This window comes from Dermacentor silvarum, chromosome 11 (genome assembly GCF_013339745.2).
Source record: "Dermacentor silvarum isolate Dsil-2018 chromosome 11, BIME_Dsil_1.4, whole genome shotgun sequence".
NCBI classification, from domain to species: Eukaryota; Metazoa; Arthropoda; class Arachnida; order Ixodida; family Ixodidae; genus Dermacentor; species Dermacentor silvarum.
Genome location: NC_051164.1, coordinates 48,723,653 through 48,746,726, shown reverse-complemented (window position 1 = coordinate 48,746,726; position 23,074 = coordinate 48,723,653). Strand labels below are relative to the sequence as shown.

General features: G+C 45.7%; 1 protein-coding gene across 2 annotated transcripts in view; it reads left to right on the top strand.

Moving 5' to 3' along the window:
- LOC119433909 (zinc finger SWIM domain-containing protein 5-like) overlaps positions 1–23,074 on the top strand; it is a 63,309-nt gene that overhangs the window by 6,780 nt on the left and 33,455 nt on the right. For both annotated transcript variants that reach the window (XM_049659193.1, XM_037701192.2), the window contains exons 2-6: positions 7,857–7,953; positions 11,888–12,015; positions 15,912–16,055; positions 17,718–17,866; positions 18,942–19,092. In XM_049659193.1, coding sequence (XP_049515150.1) covers positions 7,857–7,953; positions 11,888–12,015; positions 15,912–16,055; positions 17,718–17,866; positions 18,942–19,092 — 669 coding nt within the window. The remainder of the gene's footprint in view (positions 1–7,856; positions 7,954–11,887; positions 12,016–15,911; positions 16,056–17,717; positions 17,867–18,941; positions 19,093–23,074) is intronic.

Genomic DNA, 23,074 nt, shown 5'->3' with positions numbered 1-23,074 from the left:
TGCCGGAGTATGTATATAGTGACACATGCCGCTGCCACGATTCACTCGTCATCGTCGTTTGCCTTTTGTGTTTCTTCTACCGTTCCTCTCAATTAAAAGTACCACTCGTTAGTCAGCACCTGTCCCACCTGCTTCTCGTTTGACGTTTACCTTCGCTTATGGGCTGCAAGCATGCAGAACAGAAGGGACAAGATGGCATTACCAGTTTCCTATAGGTAACAACTGCCGTCGCATTAGTAAAATTCCTAATAAACGAAGAGGTAAGACCCCTAATAGAAGAAAAGACCCAAAGTTTCCCAAAGAAATGTGAGGCTTCTTTTTACACTCTTATACTTCTCCCCCCCCCCCCCCCCCCCCCTTATATCACCCGATTCTTGGCCAATCCCCCATAGTGGGTATGAGCCACTCTCGGAGACACGCAAGCAATTGCACCACCATATCCGAGAACGGACTGTGGCATTCACAGTCCTGGTTGTACCGCACTAGGCTGAAGATGCACTGAGTTCCACACGGAGCCGCCACTGTCCCGATCGTGTGTCGGATATTCGTATCTTTTTACCCAACCCTACGTACGTTGTAAACCAAACCTACGAAAGAAGAACTGAAATTTGGGTTAGTTGGTGTATATTCGTCGCGTTGTCTTGGGCGCCAAGCAGAGTAAGAATAAGCACCGCTATCCGCGACCTCTTATGAACCTACACAAGATCTTTTATTTGGCCTGATTGGTAAAATTACCAAAGGGCCACGTTTATCGCGACAAATACAATTGAAACGCAGATAGAAACGAAAACGGACGACACATGCAGGTTTCGTCTTTGTAGCGGTAACGTATGTCCTTTAGTTCACCCATTCTAACGTAATCAAACCTAGTCCAACCTATAACCTAGCCTTGTCCTTGCTCAGTTTTGACCCCTTATTGGATATTCGTGTGGCGCCAAATGCTGGGCCGGTGTAATATATTCAGGGTGCGGCAAAACTTCCCGCCCTGTGCAGAAATCAGTTGTGGAAAAGCCAGATGGCCGAAACCACAGAAATTTTTAAACGTTTGGCCCGAAGAATCGTGAACGAGAAGCGGCACAAGTACAAGGTTTAGATATAGCTCATAGACTCGCCGAGCACACGAAAGAGACCGGCGTCATAAGATGCAAGCACCTGTTCCAAACGCTTCGGCAGCAAGGCGCGCAACAACGCAGCATTCTCTTCACGGACGAGGCAGTGCTCAATATCGAGCAGTTTTTAAAACACCAAAACGATAGGGTATTGACGGGGAAGCCTCAAAAAAGAAGCCAACGTCATTGGAAGAATTGCCTCAAGAGTTTCCCGCCCTCAATCAGTGATGACATGTTGGGGCAATCACTTCTGATGGAAAGATGCCGCTAGTTTTATTAGAACTGGAAGCCGAATTGAACAGCGATAGATGTCCTGAAGGAGGAGGTACTGCCTTGAGCCGAATCGCGCTTCCGAAACCGTCAGCGGACTTACCAGCAGGATTTTGCTGCGGCTCGCAAAGCGAAGGTGGTGCAATAATGGCGCACGAAAGACTTCTATGATTTTATTTTCGCTTAGGAATGACCTCTAAGGAACCCGGATCTAATCCCGCTAGACTACTCAATCTGGTCTCTACTCTTTGCCGTAATTTGGCTGCTCTTCGCCGGGCATTAGAAGAAGCATGGGGTGAATTATACTTATAGACCACATCCGTGCCGCCATTGAGGCACAAATGGTTTCCAGCAGAACGTATGGACACGGACAGAAAAGGACGACGACACACGCGTCCATACGTTCTGCTGGAAACCATTTGTGCTATGTGCAACCAACGAGCTCAGGCAAACACTATTCTGAAGCCATTGAGGCATTGAAGCCATTGCATTCGCGCAAAATGCGGACGTCTTTTTGAAACGTATGTTTGGATTTGCGGATGTAGAACATAACACATTACGTTAACAAGTGCATCGCGACCATATTTGTGGGTTTTTGTTTGAGCGCGATCACTTCTGCCGCACCCTGTACAATCCTTTCGTTCTGTTCTGCTCCCTCCTTTTCATCAACCCTTCAGGGCCCGGTTGATCCCGGTGATAGCTCGGGCGGCGGTAAACCGCTCAGACCCACCTACGAAGCGCGAAAAGGAATAGCGTTTTGGAATGGAATCGTTACGCTTGGCCGCTCCTGTTGACCTCTAAGGACAGTATCCGTAGCCAACCATATATGGGCATAACAAACGGCCCAGGCTAGTTGAGGGTTAAGCCTTTGTTCCCTTCTAATAACACTTATTACCGCCACCTTTTGCAGGGAACGCACGTTCGCATGATTACGGCATTCGTGTGAGTCAAGTTCCCGCGTGCGTTTGAGAAAATTCCCGTTCTTGTTTTCTTTCCCCCCCCCCCCCCCCTCCTCGCGCTTCACTAAGCCTTCTGAACAAGGTCTGCAAGATTCTTCAATTGTTCATCAAATGCCGCAAAAATACCACCTTTGCTCTGAAAAAAAAAAAATAATATAGAAGGCATACACCTCAATTCTCCGCGGTTTACACGTAACCTCCACGCGTCGATGCTTCACTGCTCCTGTACACCCTTTTTAGCGTGTCATTATACACAGAGTTGCCCTTATTAATAATATTTTACGTCGGAAAGTCAGTTTTACGGTTTTATTTTCGCACGGAGGCTAATCGTCAACCGGAACATTGGTGACTGTTCGTAGTATCTTTGGCGCCGAACTCCACCAGTCATCACGCGGATTCTACTGGGCTGAGGGCATTAGAGAGAGACTCCTTGTATATACGCCGAAGTTCGGGTTGCGGCCCCTGTGTGTCTGCATCCTTGTCCCGTACATTCTATTGCGCTAACGACATATCCAAACAGTGTATGTCGAAACGTTACCGTCCCATCGAGCCCGAGCCCGAGTAATGAGCCCATCGGGTCTCGAGAGCCTCACAATGAAATGCTGCGCACGTGCAATTTTGGGAGTTGTGTACGTGTTCGGCACCCGTAATTGCAGCTCGATTGAACCTTAGGAGGCTGGCATGTAGTCGAACTCTCTAGTCGTGTAAGGCATGCAGTGGCCAAAGCGGATGCGTGTCGAAAGAGCGAAGGAAAAAAAAAGAAAAAAAAAAAGAAAACGAAGTCGCAGTGTCGCCCGAAAGGCGAAGCTAATGATAGCAATAGCCAGCTATTATACATGTACAACGACACTATACTATCACACGGAGGCTCGTATAAGCCATATAAATTGCCGTAAAAAGTTATCTTACTAAGCAAGCAAGCAGGATGTCACGCGCGCGAGGATAAATGTGATAAAATCTCTCAGTCGATGACCGCGAGGAGAGCGCGTGCTAGTCACAAAGCGAGCGCGTCGCGCTGCCGCTCGCTTCGCCATTTCAAATGTGCCGCGCGTCTCCGTAACTCTGTGGTTACGCGACACCAAACACAAGGCGCGCTTATGTAGGGTGGGTTTTGTAAGAGCACAATCAGTCTGGTTGTTGTGCGGGGATTCCCGCTGTCGCAACCTTCCTTTATCCTGCGAAAACCGACATCGTTCTTTGCTTCATTCATCCAATACAGGCAGCTGCGTCACTGAGTCGGTTGCTGTGGCGATTTAGGAGGTAAATGCGCTTTCTTGCGGGATGCGCATCCCCTTTCTACCACGTGACCCTGTCCTATTAAGTCGGTTGAGAATAGGACACACGTACGGCACGCACACAACTACTGGTTGACGGGTGATGAACTTCCGATCCGTGGTATCGTAAATGTAGTGAGAGGTTGGCCGTCCTGCACGTCTTACTGGAGTGCCGGGAAGCAGACGCTGAAAGGAAAAAGGAACACTTTCCTCTAGCTTATATACCCCTCTTCATCCGTCAATGTTGCTTGGTAGGGAACCGTTATTCAACTCGAAATCAGTTTTTAGATTTAAAAAAAAATTTAATCCGCCTACTACACGTAATCAGCCCAAAAGAATTCGTAACACGGCTTCTGCTGAGAGGCCGCTGTTGCAAAGGTAGCGTTTTATGTAGCGCGCGCCTCCAGCCTCAAGTAAACTTTGGATGGGCCGTGATGGAGGCAGTAGTGCTACTGACAGTGCCACATTTTAGTCTATCAACCCTTCGTAGCATGTACACCCTATGTACCATTGTAATATCTTTACGCAGTTTACAGGGATTGTTCCTAGGCCACCGTACTGCCGCGTCACATGTACCCTTTAACATTGACCACACACCATGCATCGACTACATCTTGGCCATTTTCTGGCGTTCTTTGGCCTCCCCTGGCCCTTGCGCCATCATCAGCACCATCATCAGCCTATATATATTTATGTCCACTGCACGACGAAGGCCTCTCCCTGCTATCTCCAATTACTCCTGCCTTGCGCTAGCTGATTATAACTTACACCTGCAAGTTCCCTAACTTCATCACCCCACCTAATTTTCTGCCGTCCTCGACTGCGCTTCACTTCTCTTGGTATCCATTCTGTAACTCTAATGGTCCACCGGTTATCCATCCTACGCATTACATCGTCTGCCCAGCTTCATTTTTTCCTCTTAATGTCAACTAGAATATCGGCTATCCCCGTTTGCTCTCTGATCCACACCGCTCTCTTCCTCTTTTCGTTCCATCGCTCTTTGTGCGGTCCTTAAACTTGTTCTCGAGGTTCTTTGTCAACCACCAAGTTTCTGCCTTGCGCCATAAAACCCCATTGATCATCATCATTACACGCTCTTGTGAGCTCTCCCAACCCCTCTCCCTCTACCTCTATCACGTGACTGGCTTCCCACACTGCAAAGTTCACACGCACACAGTTTGTTTTTTGTTTTTGTTTTCCCCCACTTTGGACACTCCTAATGCTAACGCGTTAAAAGTCTTTACCGTTGTTTCCAACTTTGAAGCAAACTGTTCTGGCGTACGTTATCTGGAATCTGGAGTGGCTGCCTCTTAACTCGACGTGACGGCAGATAATTTCTATCATCCGGCCACGTTTGGCGGGAATTTCGCTACAGGTGTCGAAGCATTGTCGAACAGCTGGGGTGCACAACGCTGAAAAATTCCACCATTGTTGTCAAATTCGTCATTCATTGTCAGCTCCGAATTACCCACTATGAGAGGCAACTGACGCACTGATTGTTTCAGAACTCAAACATATGGCGAAATTTGACAGTGTGTCGTGAGGGTCCAGGCTTAGAACCTGCTAGTCGGATAAGGAATGGCGGCCGATTTTGACGTCAGTTTTACGTCTTCCGTTGTTGGAGAGAATGTCCGTTCAGTTGCAATCTCAGTTCCACTAAGGGGCATTCCCGAAACGCTGGCATGATTCCATCAGCTCGTTATCTTTCTTTTTCTTAATTCTTTAATCGCTACTCTATCAACTCGTTCCTCCATCAGGGCCGCGATAGCTTTTTTTTCTTTTTTTTTTCTTCTCACTCAGCGTCTGCGCCTCCCAGAACGCTCGATAAGCATAACTGCATGCGATGACGTGCCGTCATGCGCTGCCTAGGCGCCACTTATCGCCTCACGCTTTTCGTTCGTCCGCTCGTGACGTCAGCGCACGGAATCCCCTATCGGTGGAATCTGGTGGCTACATAGAGGCTCTGTGTGGTGGGTACACTTTACTATCAGTGGGCGGCTCTCTTTCAGGTTATTGCTTTGCGCGGGCCAGCTTTTTGTGTGTATAGGTCTCGGGACACTTTTTTTTTCGCACGTTTTTTTTCTTTTTCCCATGCAAAGCGATAACGTCATGATTGTGCGGGGCCAGTCAGCAGACGTGTTGCTATCTATATTTTCTGGCGACCTTGCGTTGCTGTTGATTTACCAATCATCTCGTGTGTGGTCATTGCCAAGGCCAACGCACGCTCTGTGGGAGACGTAATCTGCACCGCTCGGATCGGCCGAGTACAGCGTGATTTAACGGGCACTAAAGATAAACAGCAAACTAGTTTTTAATGATAAGGCATTCTTTGAAAACCCTTTATCTTCGTTAATTTCGCGGTAAGAGGGTGACTACCAGAAGAGAGAATGAAGGCGCGCCCAACTTCCTTTTTGAATTTTGCGCCGGAATCATTGTGACGTCACGGATTTCGGTTTCTTTTTTTTTTTCTTCCTATTGTGGCGCAGTGAAAATTCTCGAAACTTACCAAGTTCAGTACATGGCTCTATTAAAATAACAAATTTAGCCCATCGTTTTACCGATAAAAGCTTAACGAGGCCCTAGCAGACGCCGTCACTATTCATGACGTCACGGCGGGCTAGTGCAGGAATTTCAAAGAGGTGTCGCCACCCGTCCTTCGTTCTCGTCACCTTTCTTGTTTGGCAAGCCTCCTCTCACATAAGAGCGGCTTTTTTATTTTCTCTCTCTCTCTCTCTCATACATATATATATATATATATATATATATATATATATATATATATATATATATATGCTATCGCAGAATGTTAATTTTGTAATGCAACTTAACTTATTTTATATCATTTGTGTCCCTTTATGAGATGTTGGGGTGTGGCGAGTAGCAGGGGAGCGGGCTAACAGCCAAGCCTTGCCCATAATCGCCTGCCTAATCACCATTGAACACTGAATGCACTGACTTTGATCAAAACTAGCATGTTTCACCCAATGCCTTATAGCCAACATCAATGCCTTCTCAGGCGTTGAAGACAGATTGGCAGACTTGTAGCATAAAGTGTAGTTGAAAAAAAAAAAAACAGTTCTGTCACGTACTTTTTTTTTTCAATATCCGCACTTCTGCCAGCCATGTGAATAGCTTATGAAGAGGCCACTGAGGACATTGATTTACAGAACACTCAGATTTGCCTAAATATGCCTTGAGCAGTTGCACTCTTCAGTTACAAATGCATTGCATGCTCTGAAGTAAATAATTAGAAGTTAGTTTAATTGATTAAACTAGTTATTATTGCACATTTCCTGATACCACCAGCGTTCACCAAAGGACTAACCTTTTTATCTCTTCTGCGCTGTTTATTCAGAATTACAGAATTTTTTAGCTGAAACACCTGATAATTGGTGTATCACTTTTGCCCTTGACACATTCGAGTAAGTGTGCCGCTGCATTAATGGTGACATGACTGGCCTTTCGTTTGTGGTGGGAAACCTTATGTGACACGCAGCTCGACAAGCTGTCCTATGCAACTGAAGCAGTCCTCCCTAGATCTTCCTTCATGTAACCCAGGTCTCTGAATTTGGTGTAGTCACCGTGAGAATCCAGACCCGAAGATCTCGGCACACATGCATCAGGGGAACCAAGGTCTTCACCACTCACAACAGATTGTATTGGCACTACGAATTATTGGCACAGTTGTCTCACTGAACTTACTGAATGTTAATCTGTGCTCGTTCGTTGCAAACTGAAGCGATTGTATTTTGTTACCATTGGGGTGGGGATACGGCTTTCTTCTGCTGACCTTGAGGTCGCGAGTTCAATTACTAGCCGTGGCAACCACATTATGATGGGGGTGAAAGGGAAGAATACTTGTGTACTTCAATTTCGGTGCGCTTTCAAGAACCCCAGGTAGTCAAACTTAACCTGGGGCCCTTTCGGTGCGCGTTAAAGAACCCCAGGTAGTCAAACTTAACCTGGGGCCCTTTCGGTGCACGTTACAGAACCCCAGGTGGTCAAACTTAACCTGGGGCCCTCCACTATGGCATCTCTCTCAGCCCTACTGTTGCTTTGAAACATTTGAACCTCACGAATCAACTGTGTTCAGTGATTTATATGAAAATTGGGCGCAGACCATGGTTTTGTGTTCTCTGTACATGTACTATTGTTGGCATTAAGGGGGCAGCGAAGGTTGTTATGCCCCAGTAACTGTTCCACATGCCTTTAACCATGCTGCCCTGCCTGTCTGGGTCCTGCAGGTTTTCACTTGAGTGGCAGTGTGACGCCCAACGCCCCCGGAACGGGATACCCTGCCGAGCCTGAAAAGAAGTTTCGCATCTCCATCAGCTTCGACAGGTGAGGCTTCTTCGCCTGGCCTTTCATTTTCTGTGCTGTAACTTAACGCAAAAAAGGTGGGAAAAAAAAAGAGAGTTAAGTTGTGCAGTTTTTCACACTGTTCACACAAATTAAGAGTGGCGTGCATTTTCTTCATCTGTACGCTTGTTCATCTAGGACTATATCATGTCCTTGTGTACATGTTCGGAACTCATTATACACCTACATGCCAGGACTCTGTATGTTCCAGTGTGTGTCAAACTATATGTGGACTTCATTTACTCTTCTAACTCCACTCTGTTTCTTCGTATTTTACAATATTTTTCTGATTATCATTACTACTATGTCAAAAGGAGTAACCCTCACCATTATAGGTGACGAAATCTCTTTCGTTTATTTTAATTTCATTAAAAACATCAGTGATGTAAGGCATGCATATTCTGGCCTGCTCTGGCTTGGTAAAAAGGAGGAGCCAGTATGTGCTTGCATTTCACATCTTATGGTTCTTTGCTCAGTTTTATGCTCCAATACAATCCGGCTCGCCGTATTTCGAGTGGTGCACTTTTAAAATGGTTTTCTATAGTGTTTACACAAAGATCAACAGTCAGGTCCTTTTCTCAGCAGTATCCATTACAGTCTATTTTCCTCCATAAGTTGATGTGCAGCCTTGACAATAACCAATACGAGTCGCAGGATGGTGAAACAGCAAAAAAAAAAAAAGTGAAAGCACCCCCTCACTTCACCTTGTTCTCTTCTGGTCAGCGCTAATGCAATGTAGCTGTTACATTTATTTCTCCTTTCTCTGGTGCTACGACTAATCAGCTTTCATTGGGTTCAATGTGGACACTACTTATTGCGAATTGTGCTGGGCAGTTTGACTCATTTCAAGCAAGCAGCCAAGCTGATAAACCTTGTTGTGTGCGATGCATGAATTCATATACACGGGCACGTGTCAGACATAGCTGGCTTTCGTTGCGAGCTTTCGTTGCTAAAGCCCTTGACATTTTCAAGCCTGCTTAGATGGGAGAGTATTTGTTTTGTATCCTGCTGGGGGGAGTTGACTTTTTTTTTTTTTCTGCCCTTGTTAGACCTTCGGACGTCTTTCCTTTTTTTTTTACTCACCTTAGTTAGCTTGATACTCTTTCCTTGTCGAACGGCTTTCCCATTTCTGGCTGCAGTTACGATGATTCGTTGCCGCCGTAAAGTTCTATTTCTTTTTGTTATGTTGCCTTGAGGCACACGCTGAGGTCGTCATCTGGAAGAGTGTGAACCTAACAGCAGGAATTCCTTTTGAAAGAAGCATTGTGTGATCGTTGTGGCAATATTTGCATGCTCTGGTGCTCTGCGTCACTTAGTGTTATTTAAAACTTGAACGGATCAGCAAAAGATAGAAAAGGGGAGTGATGACATTACGTTTATAGGAAACCTAAAACGCCAGGTGGTTTGAAGGTTGCCAGCTGTTTAATGTTGTACAAATAGATCGTTTCCATTTTTTTTTGCTTTGTTTTGTTTCCTCATTCGTCAGAAAAATAGTGTTGAACAGACAAGGTCGATGCTGCATGTGGTGGTTGTGAAGTGAAATGTGTGTGCGTACGTACATGTTTTTTTCGTTTTACGTTATTCACAATTCCTGCTTGTTCTGTACGCTGTAATGGCACTCGGCATTTGTTTGTTGCCGACGGAATGCTCCATGTGGAATCGCTCTTGGGATTTTTTTCTTGCTTTGCATTTTTCTGCATCTCTGGTTTTTAGTGCTTCCTGATAGTGAAAGTGCACCTGCGAACTGTCCCGAACTTTCCGTAAGGTTCACGAATTTAGGCTCGTTCTGCGGTTTTCCAGAGGTTGCATTCAAGTTTCAGGAAAAATAAATTTCGTTCGCGAAAAGGTTTCATTCGTACGTCACAAACCGCATGCCGTTTGACGTCACCTGATTTGTTCAGAGAAGTCTCTGAAGCAGGTGAAATGGGTCAGAGCAAATTCACTGAAAGAATTCACTGGGATCTAGAGACAATGTGTTGCTTGTCAGTCTGTGCTGTTCCAAGATTACAGCTGCTTGTGGGTGATCTATCTGCTTGTGGGTGATTACGGCTGCTAACGGTGATCTATCTAAAGATAGATCACCGTTAACAGAGTGTGTATGTATCCTACAAAATGTATGTGCTTAGGGTAAGCTATAAACCAACATGTGCCCCCTTTTTCCTGTCTGTGTCGTGTCTGAGGAATTCTCACTAATTTTAAAGCTCACGTGCTGGCAAGTAGATGAAAGTCATAGTTATTAACCTACTCATTTCTTTTCATCAGAGACTACTAGTGCAACTAAAGAAAATAAAGGCTGAAAACTTAAATTGTGTAAAAGTGAAATATACTTATGCTTTGTATAAAAGTAAAAAAAGAAATAAAGAGCAAGAAAACAAAAACACTTCTAGCCGTGAAGTAGGAAAGGTTGTTGTAGGAGAGAAAGCTGTCGAAATTCATCGAAAAGAAGAGGCAAGGACACATAAATGTCAAAACAAGTTGTGTAAAGTGATTAAATGATGAGGTCTTCACCGTCTTCAGAACCTAAAACACCTGTGTACAACACAGCTCCCTTGTTTGTCATCTCTGTGGAACAGGTGCAGTTCTTTAAAGAAATAAACTATAGGTCACTTGGAAGATTGCTCGGTTGGCTACACTGTGCAGGGGAAGGGTAGAACTGTATAAAAGCTTGCGAGAGAAAAACGGAAGGCTTTTTTTTAACACATGCACATGCATGGAAAACTTCGCATAGCCGCATTCATCACTTCACACGTGCTTTCGTTTTGCCAAAGTGGCCAAAGAATGAGCAGGAATTCTGCTAGGAGCGCGCCCCCCCTTTGCAGACACTAAATGTCATGGTGAACATGCGGCATCAGTCTAGGGAGACATGATGCCGTATGTTCACTAACCAGAGCTCACTATCCAGAAAAATGTAACTATAGAATATGCGTTAAGTCTCCCGCGCGTAATTCAGCATTTTGAGGCATCAAACTCGGCTTAGCATGTATGATACGCTCAACATTACGGCATTGAGATGAACACCGTGCCTTGCACCGGGGGCCTGGCTTACCAGTGCATGCAACACATCGTCACCCTGCGTGGTCACACTGGGCACTCGGACTCAAATTCCACGTAGACTCAAATGCCACTAACACTGCATAGTGGCAATATTATCATATGTATGCAATATACATGTACTGTGTTCAAAGATAGAAATGCAAACAGCATAGCATGCTGCTTTTGTGCAGCATAGTGAAAAAGCAAAGGGCATAAACATGTATGATTAACTTTGATGTGCCACTACACCTGGCTGAGAGGCCAAGTAGTGAGGGAATTGGACTTTTTCAATATTTCCGTGCTCTGAAAATTTTTGCGCTTCAGGTGTAACTGTGTGTAGTACATATAACATACTTACTGTGTATACCGTTGGTTCTCCTGTAATAGCTGTTCTCGCGTAATAGTCACACCCAAAGCACAAACAATGAAGTAAAAACAAGCCCCGTCATCCGGGAGCTTTGGGAGGTGCAATATGCCACTGCCCTTTGAAGCAAGTGAGAAGCTTAGCTCAACTGCAGTGAACTGAAGGTCACAGTTCTACATTGTGTATGGTACTTGCCAGTATTATTCATCAAGTCTGACACACTTCTATGCACTAGTTCCACTTTATGGAGGCAGACATGCAGGTTTTATAAGTATGTCTTTAGCTAGAACCATTTAGAAGCTTTTATTATATGATAGCCATACACTGACTCTTTGTGTAATGTCTCATGCAAGCTTATGCGACAGTGAGTTTTGTCACTGCGATAACTGCAATTACTTGCTTTGAATGAGCTAGCCATGTCGTGATCTGACCGAGCTTTGCCCTCACTTGGAATACTTTGTGCTACTTGTCGCTGGCAAGTAACTGACAGTCGTGATGCCCATTCACCTTTGCTTCCAGGTGTAAGATCACCTCGGTAACATGCACGTGCGAAACGCACGACATCTTCTGGTGCCAGCACGTGGTGGCCCTGGCCATCTACCGAATCCGGAATGCCGACAGCGTCCGGCTTCGAGTTCCCATCTCAGGTGAGCCGGCAGGGTGGTGTACACAGTCTCTGCGTTGTGTCGTGTGTGCTCATCTGATGGTAGGAGCATTAGCGCCCATGCTCGTGCATTTGGCAGTGCCTGCACGCATGTCGGGTAGACACTGAACACGTGCAGGTTTTTGTTAATCTTGCTTGAAGCGCCGCTCAATGATTGCGGTGTAACCGCTGTAAGAGGAAGCTTTAGCTCAAGGCCAGTGCCAATTTCCCTTTTCAAATATTACAGATGAAACTCTGAAATGCTCTCAGGAGACAACTGCTGAACTGATTTGAAGGAAATGTGTTGCATTTGAGAGGCACAGCAATGTTCTAGCAACATTGGTCATCATAATCTTTGTGTAGTACCCTGAATATTGAAAAAATTTCCAAAAATCAATAAAAATGAAAGCACAAGCCTTACAAATGTCTGCACCAAAGACAGATATCGCAGTTCTGCAAACTGCTTCTGTTAGACCATCTGAAGTGGGCAGATGTTGTATACAGGTTTACAGCTTACGTAAAATTATTACAATGCTTACGAGGATTTTGCAAAAGTCTTATTCACGAGTTGGTGGTACACTTCAGAGTGGTGCCCAATACATCAATTTTGGCTGCTTTAGATGCATTATTAGGTGCAATTTAAAGAATTGTGATGCCATGTTTTATTGCAGAGTTACAGAGTTGTAAACTTGGTACTCGAGTTCTTGTTATTTTGCAATTTCCAACGACATTAGTAAGAAATTGCTGGCCTAAATAAAATAAATTGCTGCCTACAGTCACTAAATTCTCACTTTTTCTTTTAAATACTAGAAATCTCGTCTAATTCAGTGCAGTAATTGCTGAGAAAAGCAATTTCTTCGTTCTCATTTATTTAGATAGGAGCCTCCGAGCTGAAGCTTCCTTGAGTTACCACGAAGGGCATTAAGTGAACCTGAAGTCAAAAGTTTGGCGAAATCATGTCTTGTCGAGAAGGATCATGATGTAGTCCGATAGATGCCACTGAAGTTAGAATTTGTTAAAAATTTAATGTTTTAGTCCGAACACAGGGCCCTGTTCGCAGTGAATCACGCTATGAATCATTATGAACAGTTCTTAGTATTTTGCCTTGGCCAGCATGTGTCTATCAACTTTTACAGTTGAGGAACTTTTGGACCTTCTAAATGATTTATGCATTGTTCGATAAATTGTGAAGCACTGCTTACTGATCTCAGCACCGCCGTTCCAAAGTTCATGGTGTCAGCACTATGGGAGATGTGATAATGTCAGTGCTGGGCCACCAGTATGTTTGGTGCTCCGTTTTGGAGTGCCGAGCAGGTTATCACTGTTACTTGGAATGATGTGAGAGGGGCAGATGTTAATTGAGGCTCACTTGCTTTTAATTATTGTCCACATCATGTACGCTTCTGCTACATGCAAAATACACTCACTTCTCATTATAATGAAATCTCATCCGACATGCAAGTACCCTTCGTCATATCTGATGTTCATCATAATTACCCTAGCAAAATTCTAATACAAAAACTAATAGCCTATTAGGTTATTGACACTAATACAGTCTATTAGGTCTATTAGTGTATTAGTCTAATAGATATTGGTGTATTAGTCTAATAGGCCTATTAGTCCAGTAGGTGTATTAGTGTATTAGTCTAGTAGGTCTATTAGTGTATTAGTCTAATAGGCCTATTAGTGTATTAGTCTAATAGGCCTATTAGTGTATTAGTCTAATAGGCCTATTAGTGTTAGTAGAAAATGTTGCAATGCACCAGATAATGAAAAACAGGTAAAATTTCTAGAAGCATTTATTAGCACAGCATATCTTTTTACAGATTCCTCTCTCGAGATCTTCGTCAGGTCAGCAATCTTGATGGAGAGCTTTTCGTTGACTTCGACCAGAGGACGTCCTTTTGATGAAGTGGTTAAAAAAACCTGGGTACAAAAATACACACATATAGAAACAGTTGAAAGCAGGGGTGCTAGTTCTACCACGAAACGTTTAAGCTGGCAATATTTGCTTCCAAATTAGAATAAATGCGGCTCGGCAATATTTTAGGACAGTTGATATATGCTAGCTCAAAATATTTATAACAAACAATGACGTTACCTGACGTGACATGACAATTACAAAGCACACAAAATCAACATAAGATGTGTGTTCCATCGAAACTGTAGGCAGATATAAGGAACTCTAGACAGAAATCTTGCACAGCGTTGTCGGAAACAGGCATGTTATTGCTGCAACGCACACAGCTATCGGCCCGACAGCACTGTACTTAAGTCCACCGTCAGGATTTAAAAAAAAAAAGAAGAAAACGCTTCATACTGTACTACAGAGGCATAAATAAGAAGTATAATTACCTCGAAATGGCAAATCGGCGCCGGGGAAAACGCTGCACATCCACAAAGCCGCGAAGGACAGGGGTAAAACAGTTGCGTTGCGTTGTTTTGAAGTATTAACAGCATTCATAGATAAAACTATCCAAATATATTACTGCACGAATGAGATTGCGCAGGCGCTAACACCACGGGTTCCTTAAAAACACATCGTTCATTCACTAACACGCACGCCTCGCGTGACGCCTCGCCTTGACATGGCGGCCGCCATTGCACACGTGCTGTGCGCAACTACGGCTGACTACGGTCGCAGTTTTATATCCTTCCCAACCGCCGTGTTCCCTTCTCTGCGATACTGCTCTTTGATGTCAATAAATATTACGGCCTTTTATATGCGGTGTCAAGTCAGTAATTTAGGGTTAAAAGTTTTTACATTTACTTTTTGCGCACTTCAACAGAAAATACGACACTAACGAAACTTCAGCCGCAAACAAATATGGTTGCTGCTATTGCCATGGGCATGGATACAGTGAACTAGAAGTATTTTCTAGTGCACTGTAGGCATGGAGGAAGGTTTTGTCCATGGGTGTTCTGTGCTATTGCACCGTCGTTCGTAAGCTGACCGGGCAGCGCGATTCTGCCTTGCAGATTACAGCTGGTAATTCGTTTTTTTTTTTTTTTTTTTCATGGGGATCGAAGTATTCGCTGTGCTGTAAACATTAGCTGTTCCTCAACGACTCATCGCGACGAGGTTCAGTGATGCAAAATTGGCAAGACCATGTTGGCGCACGTCGCTTTTGTGTATGTCGCCGAGAGATGGCCAGTTTCACTAGCTTAGTGCGCTGAAACTAATGCAAACGTACGAACGCAGTCTGCTGCACATTGTACAGCAGGCCTGATTTTTAATTATTCAGTGATTAATAGAAGCACCTCGCCATGCAAGCAAGGGGTCCGCTAGTCTATTTTTTTCACCAACTTTCACCAGCAAAACCGAGCTGTGGAATCCAGCAATACATGTTGTATCAGACCAGCAACAATCTGCATAAGACCAATAGGACCTATTAGTCTAACAGAGATACTAGTAGACACGCAACACTGTTTACATAAGACTAATACAGGGCCTATTGGTCTTATAGGTAAATCAGTACGACTAATAGAAATTTCTATTGGTCTAATACAAAACTGATACAACTAATACAAACTGTATTAGACCAATACAAACTTCTAATAAATTTCTATTAGTCTAATACAAAACTAATACAACTAATACAAAACTGTATTAGACTAATACAAACCTCTATTAGAATTTTGCTAGGGTAAACACTTTGAATATCGGTGAAAAATAATTCGTGAATTTAGGTTTACTGTGTTATATCCGATAATTCGCTATATCCGGTAATTCGTTATAACGAGGTTCGCATTTGCCGAATTTCATTTCATACATTGAGGGCAGTGCATGCTTGCTAGCTTAGAAGAAGCTAGCTGTACTCCAATCTGCCTGAATCGAGCAGCATGTCTCTGTTGGTGTGAGGACGTTGGAACACTTCTCTCTCTCGTTCTGCTGCGCAGAGACCCTGCTGCAGCTGGACCGGGAGCAGCTGCAGAAGCTGCTGCAGTACCTGATAGCCGAGCACCACACCGAGGTGCTGCCGACAGCTCAGCGCCTGGCTGATGAGATCCTCCAGTCTCGGTCACTCATCAACCGCATTGCCGGTACGTATGCACATGCAGTGGTTGGCTTGCCCGTCTGCTTCTTCTTCATTCTGGGGTTTTACGTGCCAAAACCAGTTCTGATTATGAGGCACGCCGAGTGGAGGGCTCCAGGTTAATTTTGACCACCTGGGGTTCTTTAACGTGCACTGCAACGCAAGCACACGGGCGTTTTTGCGTTTCGCCTCCGTTGAAATCCAGTCTTGTCCGAGAATGGCAGAAAGCTCAGCCAGTTGGTAGAGATTTGTGATCTTAAAGGTTTGAGGAACGATGCAAAGAATAGGTGGTGATGACTTTCTCTGAGGAGCAAAAACCAATCTCAAAGGCTTCTTTTGCTAACTGCGTTCGCCAGAAGTGATTGTAGGAGCCAGAAACTCATCATGGACGCCGACTGTAAGGAACCTTTAAGTTCGTATGTGACATTGGCACTGCAGGCTGCTCTACTGTTTTACTTTAGGCCCCTTCTAATTGATCCGTGAGCGTGCTGCCATCTACGTGTAAGTTTTTCTTCTGCCTTCTTATGTAGCAATAATGCTTATGGATCAACATCTTCACCCGTCATGGAGTCTCACTAGCTATAGTGTCTTGCTATTAAGCTGGAACTTACGGGTCGGATTCCCAGCTGCTACAGCTGTATTGCAATGGAGGTCGAAGGCAAAAATGCCCATGTGTTTGCATTTAGGTGCGCATCAGAGAACCTCCGGTGGTCAAATACAACTCGAAGCCCTCTGCCATTCCTTACTGCTGTCTCTGCAGCTGTATCCACACTAAGGAGCAAATTGCAATTTGAGCTTGCCAATTTCACATCATGGGATCTACGTCACCGGTTTCTGCTGCACTCAATCTGTTCCCGTGAAGCGATTCACAATACAACCAAAAGCCAAATCACAGTTGGGATTTTTGGCGAGAAATATATAGGCACTGACGGCGAAACGCCTTGATCTAGCTACAACCATCTTCACTCCAGTCCAGGGCGCTCGTTAAATTAGCTAATACATTTAGATCACACTGTTAGCTCAATGGCTGTGAGTCGACATGCACAGCGTTTCAACAAATTTGCACCAGCACCCACGTATCGAAAAGCAGAGATGGAGTTTGGTCATTTGTGTTGCCATATGCTTTTCTTCGTGTCATGTATGTCGCGTGACTTCGTGTATGTCATGTGACATGGGAACAGTGCAAAAAACACAAGAGACAAGAAGGGAAACACAAACCAGCGCTGACTGACGACTGAATTCTTTATTCAGAAAGGAACACAAATATATACCTAAAGAAAACAAAGGTACATAACTGCGCATGGCCGAGAAGAGCGAGACACCGATAAAATTTCCCCCAAATTATTGTGGTTGTTAAGATATGTTAGTTCCAGATATGTTAGTTCCATGATCCATTTGTGCTTTTAATGAAGAAGGCTTCATAATGTGCAGTGTGGTGACAGGAACTTGTTAACATTGTTGATATAATATAGTATGTGAAGATTAACGGTGAGAAAGGCTGTTCGTAATTCAAAAGCTATTTGAAAAGTATACAATATTTGATTCAATTTGATTCACTTCTGGCACTGTTTGATTGTATTCGAATTGGTCTAAAAATGAATATTCGCACATCCCTATTGACACCTTTTGCCTTTGGCGTCCTTTCAAAACTGTACTGTTGCTGCCCCAGGGGCCCCCGACCCTACGGCGGGTGCCTCGGCCGAGGAGGATCACAGCTGGCACCTGGACGAAGAGCAGGTCAGCGAGCAGGTGCGCGCCTTCCTCTCCCAGGGCGGGTACTTCATGGTCTCCCGGCAGCTCAACGCACTCTTCTCCAAGGTGAGGCCCGCCACAAGCGATGGCCCGGCACTTTTGCTCTTGTGCTGCGGCAAAGATTTGGGAGCCATCTTTGTAACATCATGTAACGTCACGGGACATCATGCTCATGCACCTCAGCAAGGCAAATTTGAAAAATTCTTGTCACAAGGTTCTAAAGCCAAGGAAAGCGTACGGGAAATTACTTGTAAAAGAATACATAAATTCCCTTAGGCTTAATTTTCTTGGCTTCATCGTCTGTTGGCTTCATGTGATTATTAATAACAGAAATCAGGCCCCTCAGTTGCCCTTATCATTCATTGTCATGAGATTGGTTCAAATGAAGGACCTGTGATGTAGACTCTGTGTGATGTAGACACTCTACCACTATTCCACAGCCACATAGCACTGACTACAAAAATTTTCCATTGTAAGCTGAACTCCTAGTTCACGTTATGGTTTTAAATAATCATGTTAAAGATAGCATCAGGGAATATACAGTCTCTTTTTTTTTTCATTATTGAAGTTAGACTCAAAAGGTACTTTTAAATTAATAAAATGTGCTATGCTTATGTTTCTTGAGTGCCATCACGCAGAGCGTGCAGAAGAGTATTAGCCGAATTCATGGCCTTTGAGATTTACAGCGCCTTGCTCAAGGGTGCATCAGGTGCATGTGACCCGGGCCTGCTGCTTACCTGGAGCATACATACACATTATGCCTCTGTTCAAGCCGAAGTACCCGGAAGAAGGGACGGGGCCGTCGCAGTTCCCTCTGTATGTTGTGTTGTTGAGGTGCACTTCTTTGGAGTGGTGCATGGCATTGGAGCTGCTGAGCGCAGTCGTTGCGCTCAGCAACTCAGGGTTGCGGAGTCTGTGTGATTTGCACATATGCATATATTTCCATACTGGTAAGGCTGTTATCATGACAGCATGGCCATCACCTTTAAACGCTAAAGAATGCACATTTGTCAATGCTACCACGGTGCAGCAAGCCATGCCAGGGAGTGTTTAAAGCAACCTGCGGCTATGCCCTCTATTCATCATGCCTAGCGTTTTCGGTTTATATCCTTGTAAATGCTTGCTTCTTGCGTCTGTGCAGGTGAAGGAGATGCTTCGAGCTGGCGATTCCAACGGGGCACGCATGCTGCGTCTCATCACCGAGCAGTTTCTGGCTGACCCGCGACTCGTCATCTGGCGGGCCCAGGGAACGCCCATGTCCGACAAGTGCCGCCAGCTTTGGGACCAGCTTGGTAGGCCTCGTCATTGCTCCCTTTTGCGTCCTCGTGTCTTGCGTGGTGCACACGTTTCGCTGCCCCGACTACTTTTCACGTGCAGTTCCGCAGTGTGCCATCACCCCCTAAAATGTCTGGGTGTGTGGTTCACCTGACGTAACTGAATTTGCTTGCAAACTGCGCTTGTGGTTTAAAACTGAGAGTTGAGCTGCTTCGGTGGTGGCTGAAGATGCAACGGCGCCATGCATCTCACAATTTCAGAAGACTTTCACCATTCTAGACTGCAAACAAATTTCTTTCTTTCTTGGCTCTCAGGTCTTGTAAGTGATGGCACGCTTTTGTTGGTGAAATTTTGTAGGCAATCGTACAGTTGCTCAGGACGCTAACTCCCGTATTCAGAGATGACCGTCGAGTCAAAGCTGAACTGTGCAAAGGGGGGCACAGCACTGACCCTTGACTGAAGATGACACTGTAGTTCAGTGAAGCCCTTCTGCAACTCCTATGGTGAGGAGTTGCCTAAAAAACAAGTGTTCACTCCAATCCATCTGAGAACAAGCAGAGAGAACATAGTATCAAAGTCTCAATCAGGAATCACCATGAAGCGTCATTGAACCACAGTGACTACATTCGAAGAGCAATGCTGCCACCCACTTTCTTGAAATGGAGTGTCGATTGAAGGAACATGAACAGGGGAGTAAAGCTGTTGTGAGGCAACACCTTTTAGATAACAGAAGGCCGCTTCGCTCAGACTGTGGCATCGTCTGAAAAGGCTAATCTCACTGAAGGCTGTGCTTTGTAGGAAACATGATTCTGCCGAGCATTGCCTTCATCTTCGTCTCCCACGGAAGTGGGCTCTTGGCCTTCTGGGATTTTGTCCCTGCTCGGAATATGCAGGCTATCTAGAAGGTGTTAAGCTTTAAGGTAGACTCATGAAGTAGGCCTACTATTGCATGCCAGCTGTACTTAATGTGCACAAAGCAGAAAGACGAGCTACGTCAAAGTACAGCCTCCATACATAAATGGGCGCCTGGCACAGGGCCTTCTGTTTTAACAGCGGTAGTTACTATTGGCTGTTTGAGCTCTCATGGTGTTGGCAAAAATGAGTATCATCACTATGTCATCATGAAAACAAGAGAAGTATTCTTGGTCTTTCACTTTAGCAGAGACAATCACTTTCACAAGATTTCATGTGACTTGCGCCAAATGTGTTCGTGTCTGTGGAGTCAGAAAGTTGACACAGGTGCCGGTTTTGTCAGGTGACGGGTGACCGTTGGGCTACCCAAACAAAGAGGAGTCCAAAGCGCAGAATGCCGGGTGAAAGGAATGGGCTGGACACTTAGAAGGGCCGTGGCTAGACTCCCGGCCAGCCACATGATCCTTTATTATATACAGAACAGGGATGTCACAGTGACGTAAGAGTTACACAAAGTGGCCAGATGAAAGCGCTGGCATGAGCAGAAGCGAAACCAAAACTGATACACAAGGACACAACAGTGTCTACAGGCAAAAGTGCTCTTGGCACCTCGCCAGGAGTGCTGTTCTCCATAGTTGCTGATGCATCTGGTGTTATAGTCGGACAAAATTTCATGAGAGTGGCTGTATCCTACGAAGTGAACGACCGAGAATACCTCTCCAATACATTAAAGCAGGGGTTCTCAAGCATGTTCGTTCCAGGGAACCCTGCTAAGCTCCATGAAGCGCCAAGGAACCCCCCCACCCCCCACCCCTCATTTAACCGAATTAAAATGTCCTAATTAACCGAATGTCGAATTACCCAAGGTATCAAGAAAACAATAAATGAATGCTTACTACGTCAACAAGCTTTTATTTACTGAATGAATTAGCAAATCTTGTTTCTATTTTGCACAAGAGCAGTGCGGCACCCGCCGCGGTGGCTCAGTTAGCAAAGGCGTTTCGTGGCTGAGCACGAGGTCACGGGATCGAATCCCGGCCGCGGCGGCCGCATTTAGATGGAGGCGAAATGCACGTGTACGCGCTTGCGTTGTAGTGCATGTTAAAGAACCGCAGGTGGTCAAAATTAATCCGGAGCCCTCCACTACGGCGTACCTCACAGTCAGAACTGGTTTTGGCACGTAATACCCTAGAAAGAACAAGAGCAGTGCGGAAGCTGAAGTTCTCGTCATCTCATGACTTATTTGAGCTAGCAGCGGCGAAGGCCTCGCGATATCCTTCGCAGCGCGGCCGCGGCGCGCGTCTTCATCTGAGACACGCTTTTCACTACCGCGCGCACATCCCGATTATTTTTTCGCTAGTGAGCTGGTCGCCAACAAATTGCCCGCCCATCGCGATGTAGCCGGTGCTCTTCATCTCCGACAGCTTTGCACTGAGTCAAAGCGAAACTACTGCTTACCGCAACCGCTGCGGAGAAAACCGCGGCCGTTATCGACGAGATCATGGTCGGCGACCTTGCGGTTCAGAAGGCAGGCGGCCGACGCCATAGCCGACGCACTCACCAAGTCAAAACGAAACTACCCTTTGCTGCAACAAGTGCGCACGAAACCGCGGTCGCTATCGACGCGATCATGGATGGCGACTACGCCATACTACGCCGCTGTGAAAGGCACGCAGCCGACGCGCGCACCGTCAAAACGAAACTACTATTTCCCGCAACCGCTGCTGCGGACGAACTGTGCTGGTTATCGACGCGATCATAGATCGCGATTACGCACTTATGAAGGCACGCGGCTAGCCGCCAACGCGGTGTTACGCGCGGCGATTAACGCAAGAATAAAGGCTTTGAGGACACAATTAGGCACGAAGAGTTCCGGCGTTGCTGTCAGTCACGTATAGCGTACGATTGCCGCTGAGGACCATACCAATGAGGACTGCATCGCTTCGTTTTTGGACGCTAACGCCGTTTTAGCTATTTTGCGGCGCGCACTTGTGGTGCTCCGCGCATCAGTTTTTTTTATTCCTCCGAAGTATAACATCAGTGCGCACGCTATCGGCACCTATCCTATCTACAAACGGGAGAAATGCGCACGGTGGTAAGTTAGAGCCTCCGAGATTCAAGTGCGAAAGCTTAGGCGCGCTGCCCATGGCTGCCCGTTTTCGGAGATTCGGTGGCTACAAGCTGCTTGCTGATTTATTGCGCAGTTCGCCGAGCGTTGCCGTTACGCACTGTGATGTGCTTTTTGACACATCGGGCATAGGTAATTGAGGTTTCTGGGATCAAGCGCACCTCGTGTTCGCCGTTTTCGCCACTTGGCGAGCGCGGGACTACGGAAAATTTATCAGTGGCTCGCGGAACCCCGAGCAGGGGCCTGCGGAACCCCCGGTTCCGCGGAACCCGCTTTGAGAACCCATGCATTAAGTAACCTGGCTCTGAGGCTGTCCTCTTGGCTGTTGTCATCGGGCTTTGTAATGCTGTTTTGGTAACACTTGGAGATTTCCTTGAGTGTACCTCTACAACTTGTGCATATACGTTGCAGGCACCTTGTGGTGTGTGTGGTGTCTTAACCCACACTGCACGAGTGCCGAGAAGCACAGTGGCGCCAGCTGCTGGAGCGGTGGTCCTCGATGCACATCTGCCCCTGGAGTGCCGACTTCCGTCCCAGTGCCACGGGACGCCGTCCCCTCGTGGTCGATGACGATTCTTCCGACTCGTCTGAGGACGACGGCGGGGCCACGGTGAGTCGGTCACTCTTGGACTTGCATTTGTAGGCAGCCGCTTTTGCTTTGTGTCAGCTTTGTGTCAGCTTTTGTTAGCTTTCAGTCTCATTTATCAGTTTATCTAAGACGTCCAGATGAGCTTGAATTATTGGGAGTCTACTGCAAGTGCTAAGTTGCATGATCTTCCTTGTCGGAGCCATTTGTACATGCTGAGGTCAAGCAACACAGTAAGTGGTTAAAGTGCCAATTTGCCTGGTTTGACTGCTTTCTGCAAAACTGACATACTTTGAGGCTTGTTAAACTCACACTTTGGCTTGCCTTCTACTTGGCATTGCTGTATAATTGGACTTCACTAGACAGTCATGTT